At 35.4% G+C, this 6,000-nt stretch overlaps 1 protein-coding gene across 2 annotated transcripts in view; it reads right to left on the minus strand.

The window, feature by feature from the left end:
- The window catches only part of LOC128242723 (septin-7-like), a 49,769-nt gene extending 43,769 nt beyond the window's left edge, over nt 1-6,000 (minus strand). The window contains exon 1 of one of the 2 annotated variants that reach the window (XM_052959986.1): nt 5,944-6,000. Coding sequence is in view for 1 of the 2 variants with exons in the window: in XM_052959985.1 (XP_052815945.1) it covers nt 5,944-5,947 (4 nt within the window). In the remaining variant the exon portion in view is untranslated. The remainder of the gene's footprint in view (nt 1-5,943) is intronic. The other variant, XM_052959985.1, reaches the window with a different exon arrangement.

Below are 6,000 nucleotides of genomic sequence, written 5' to 3' on the forward strand. Positions count from 1 at the left end.
ATAATAAGTGTCTTTATACAGTTGCAAATGATGTTCATGCAGGTTAGTGGATTTTGTACATGTAATTTATGACTTAACATAACTAGAGCTGTCACAGGAGTGACGAATACCCCCAAATGCCGCCTGGACACAGGAATGGCAAACCATTCCTTTGAAAAGAGGCCATAACTCCAAGGTTACTGCACACTGCATCTTCTTTTATCATGCATGTATTGTTTTATTTAAATCTGTTGAGTAATTTAGAAGTTACACTGCTGACAAGAAAAACTAGTCTTTCATGAGTTATCGTCTGGAAACCGTTTTTCTACTTTTAGTAACAGTGACATTGACCTTGGCCCCACCAGCCCCAATATCGAACTTGACCTGTATCTTCTGATGTTACACCTGTGTACCAAAAATTGTTCAAATCTGTCTAGCCTTTCATGAGTTATCGTCCGGAAACCGTTTTTCTATTTTTAGTAACAGTGACCTTGACCTTGGCCCCACCAGCCCCAATATCGAACTTGACCTGTATCTTCTGATGTTACACCTGTGTACCAAAAATTGTTCAAATCTGTCTAGCCTTTCATGAGTTATCGTCCGGGAACCGTTTTTCTATTTTTAGTAACAGTGACCTTGACCTTGGCCCCACCAGCCCCAATATCGAACTTGACCTGTATCTTCTGATGTTACACCTGTGTACCAAAAATTGTTCAAATCTGTCAAGCCTTTCATGAGTTATCGTCCGGAATCTGTTTTTCTATTTTTAGTAACAATGACCTTGACCTTGGCCCCACCAGCCCCAATATCGAACTTGACCTGTATCTTCTGATGTTACACCTGTGTACCAAAAATTGTTCAAATCTGTCAAGCCTTTCATGAGTTATCGTCCAGAAACTGTTTTTCTATTTTTAGTAACAGTGACCTTGAACTTGGGCCCACCAGCCCCAATATCGAACTTGACCTGTATCTTCTGATGTTACACCTGTGTTACAAAAAAAATTCAAATCTGTCTAGCCTTTCATGAGTTATCATCCGGAAACCATGAAAACCGACAGACCGACCGACAAGCTCACTCCTATATATATGTATAATAAAAGCAACAGTAAATGTAGCGTGGATGCTTTGGACTATAAAATATATCGAAGTCTATTCTTTTTGACAGTTGGGCGGATACAGTATATTAAAAGGTTGATGGGGTTTACATATAGTGGGCGAAAGCGCTAAATTTAGCCAATGATTGAGCTAGGTCATTACGTCATTTGTATTCACTTTGTATTGGGAGCATTCGGAGCTTCCTGGAAAGATTTGAGATAAAACTTAGCCTTTTCCGTAATTGTTCTATTTTTGAAAGCTTACTAGAGTGTGACTCCGTACTGTCTTCTCTATACTGGTAGTGTAAGCATGCCACTTATAGGCTGTTTACATTCGACTTAGTAGTGGAGTAAGGTTCGTGTTTATTCTACTTTCCTTTTAACATTTTGTGGTCTAGAAAAAGCCACTCGCAGAATTTTGCGAGCTTGAATAAAAGTCACTCGCAATTTGCAAATGTCACTCACATTTTGAGAGTATGCGAGTCTAAATTCGAACCCTGAAATGGACATATGGAGATTATTTTTTTGAACAGGGAAGGGGGGTGACAGCAAATTAAACCAAAATTTATTTTTTTGAAGGGGGGAGGGGGGTGACAGCTAGTGTTGGGCTGATTAATCAGTTCGTCGATTAATCGTTGCCAGGCCAAAAAAAAAAATAGGTTCGTTTCCGGTCTCCTTCCCAAAAAAAAGAGGGTAGGTAGGTAGGCATTTTTTTTTTTTTTTTTTTTTTTTTTTTTTGGGGGGGGGGGGGGGGGGGGGGGGGGGGAGTGATCTAGAATAGAAGGCGGCTGACTTTTATTCAAAAATAACCATATTAACTGCGTATGAGACAATTTTAAAAGGTACTAAAGCATAAAATGTAAATACAAGTCCATTCATTTATTAAGAACTGTATAATGTGTATTAATTATAATGTATAGATATACATTTTCTAGAATATAAATGCATGTATTGTTGAACATGTTTGTCTGTATGACAGATGTCGAAAAAGAGTGCCTCAGATTTGTCAATTTTTCATATTTACCAATTTCACATTTGTGCTATAATGCTATTCTTATATTTGATAGAATATTAAAATTCTAAAACTCTCCTGAAAACTTTGGGAGAAGTGACTTCTCCCTTCAGTCAATTTAGGGAGAAGTGGGGAGACTTTAAGGAGAAGTGATACTTTCGTAACACCTGATACAAAAACTATGCCATAACACACACCTCAGTTTATATTCACATTCAAACTGATTGCTATAACTATATAAAATGTTCATAAAAAATGTATCATTTTTGGCTCAGCAAAAGTGTATGTGTCAATGTCACATAGTTTATCTCCAAATAGCATCTAAAAATGAAACAAAAACCAAGACAGCTAAGGATTTGAAACAATCAAAATGACTAATAAATGACCTGTCAATATAGTAGGGGGACGAATCTTATTTTGGTACGTTCGGGATAGGGTACGAATGTCACATTCAGCTATGCTGTTATTTACTTGTCTCTGGCTAAATAATATGCTGACATTTAAGAACCAAATTACATTTAAATCACTGTCCTTGATGAAAACTTTACCAATACATAATGGGAGGTTGCGAAATTAACTCGGAAAATTGTTCTGACAAAATGGCGATCTCGCCGATATTTTTGACATCGTAAACAGGAGAAAAATACTGTAAGTATTAAAACTCTACATAAAGCAAAAAAATAATATGTTTTTGTGTTTACAAATCAATTTTTTATCATGAACATTTCACGAAAACCAATTAAATATTTGGTGATACGTCATGTTTTTGATTTTCTTAGCGCCACCTTGCCGATGTCCCGAGATGGCTATGACCGCCTGCTTCAAAAACATCAATGTTTAAAATGTCTGGCATTGTTTGTTCAATACATATAACAATTACTTTTTAACTTCATCAATGCTTGACACGATTTTTCATAATTATGTCGCCTTTTCTATCTCATTTTAATGAACGTATATCATATTATCAGGTTCTTCTCAATGTACATTCTGATTGGTTAACTTTCAATAGCTCCGCCTACCGGCGATGTTTTGGTAATTGGATGACACGGCCCAATTATCGGATTAGGGGATTACCCTATGGCTAATTGCGATGTTTTGACTAATGGGACAGTGGCCAAATACTCGCTGATTGACAGATTTACAATGTGTTAAAATTTCGGCGAGGTCAATGTCGCTTTGATGACACAAATGGGCGATTTATTTGTTTTATTTATCATCAAAGGCAGCTCTGTCAATGAAAAGGGCACAGCGGGGCGTTTGAAAAGGCAGCAGGGCGCCATAAAAGGGCAGCGGGGCGCCCCGCCACGCTAATTATGCTTAGCTGGAGCACTGTGACCAAAGATAAGAAAATTAACGGAAAGAAAGTACCGAAAAGTACTAAATATGCGCGCAGTTAACTTTTACACCAATAAAAAGTATAGGGTCGGCGCGGAAATAAGAGGGTCGGTCGGGCGACCGGAAACAGACCTATTTTTTTTTTGGCCCCACAGAGAGCTCTGAATAATTCGCGACAATTTTTTTCATTCTTCGACGAATTTTACAAAGATGGCCAATATTGCGATACAAACTTTCCCGTAAATAGTTTCTATTACGAATCTTTCTTGTAACGAATAATCCTAGTGACAAACCGTAAAATTACCGATATCGGTAAACCTTCTTTTGATTGGATGATGTAACCCAATCGCTATGGTTAAAAGGAATTCCATGGCAAACCAGAAAATTTATTTCTGATTGGATTATAACCTGCACTAAAACCAATCGCTATTCTTAATACATAATCGCTAAGGCACTTGCTTCAAGATGGCGTCAGGCTCAGAATCATGCTTTCCGTGTCCAAGAAAGAAGGGCAAAAATTAAAAGAATAAAAAGAGAACTGTAGCAGAATGTTTCCGTGACATTCTTAACATTGTTTACGTTGTTGTTTACTCGTTAAATGCAAAACTTTTTGTCACTTTTTTCTGTATCATAAACTTAAAAAGTTAACAAATATGAAAATTGTCATCATCTTTCTTTTATTTTTAAAAATAATTCACAGCTACAAAATAATTGATGTTAAACAGAGAAACAATAAAGTTCTACTCACCTTAGGGGTGATGGGATTATGTTTTTCAGGATATCTTGAGGTTTATTTTAGAAATTACTTTGATTTTTGTTTACTTATATACAAATATCTAAGTTTTTCAGTTTCCTTTAAGAAATTAAGTGTTTTGGCCAAAATTAATCAAGTATGTTTGCCCCATATATGCTTATCTGTTATATATATTAACTATTTGTACGGTCATTTATTAGCAACCGAATAATCATTAATCAGTCGGTTAAGTGGACTGATTAATCGACTAAAATTTTTTTGACCGATTCCCAACACTAGTGACAGCAAATTAAATAAAAAATAACTGAGTCAAACTCAAACCTTTCACCAAAATTACACCCCTCCCTCCAAGTAAAAATGTCAACATGCTTATGTCACATGCTGTACGTGGTAATGGCAGTATTTTTTAATTGGATACTATTACGGAAAGTAAGGAACCCTCTAATAAAGATCTAATAATCTACCTTCAAGAGACTAATTGCCTTTAAGGTAAAGTGAGGGCTTTTGAACAGCTTAAAAAGAAAGTGTCAAATTTTGAAAATGAACTTTAATCTATTTGGGTTGCACGGTTGTGAACCAGACCAAGCGTGTCGAGGAGAGAATGTTGAAGATTAAGGATAAGGTTGAGGGCACATCCATATGTTAACTAGTTAAAATAAGATCACTTTTAATTTGAGTCAACAAGATACAAACAATACAATATAAGCTTTTGAACCGACTATGTTGTTATTAGTCGCCGTTATTAGTAAATCTTACAAAGGATAACGTTAGTCCATATAAACAGCCGCTTCAGAGCCTTTGATAATTTTATTGTTGGCGACTCTTCGCGTCCATATACCACTTGTTGTTTTCCTAGCCAAGATCCCAGCGCTTAGTATATTTAGCGCAAAGACAACGCCCACCTGTTCCGGTTAAACTCCACTAATAAAATGCGCATTTGAAATCAGGTAGTCATCTTCAGTTAAGGGCATCAATATTTGATAAAAATGTGAACACATATAAATAAGGTTTTTTAAAAGCTTTACTAAAACAAATACATTTATATATATATATACTTATCAGGAAAACAGTCAAAAAAAAATCAACCTTATGAATAATGTATCAAGAATATCGATGTCTCAACAGGGGAGGTCACTGTGTAGGATAAATATACTAATAGTGGCTAACCCAATATGGCAGTGAAAAGTTGACAGAAGCCGATCAGCGTCAGTTTATCATGGAAAACTTAAGTTATAAATAAATGGTATTAACCAGTATAGCATTTATGTGTCCCTTTTATGTTTTCTTTTAACAATTCAGTGTTGTTGTAATATAATAGTCTAATATTTTATTTTACACTGGTATAAATAAATCGACTTGTGGCGTTATAGGGAACACAATAAATATCCAAATGTTAAAAAACGTTCCCTAAACGCGCATTATTGTGGCTAAGGATAACGTAGTGTTTTATTTCCATATGAGTATAAATTTATTTATCAAAATCTAAAATTAAGCTGCATCATTCAAGCTAAGTTCATTTTCATTTGAAACAACACAATTGTGCAAAAACGTCCGAAAGCCTACCCGGAAATGGCATTTAATTTCGATAGTTTTTGACATCTGGAACAAAATCAATAACAATGACTAATCATTCAATTTTGGTATAGATAATGATGAACGGCTTTCATTTAAACACATTCATTATGGTTGTCATTATAATTTGTGTTGAAATTACCATGATTTGTATCAATTATATTCATGAAAGGTTGTTAAAAGTTGCAAAAACATACCCATTATTTCTTAAATCTGAAATCACCGCCACTAATCGGTAAGTGCGCATGCGCATA

Source organism: Mya arenaria, chromosome 8 (assembly GCF_026914265.1).
Source record: "Mya arenaria isolate MELC-2E11 chromosome 8, ASM2691426v1".
NCBI lineage: Eukaryota > Metazoa > Mollusca > Bivalvia > Myida > Myidae > Mya > Mya arenaria.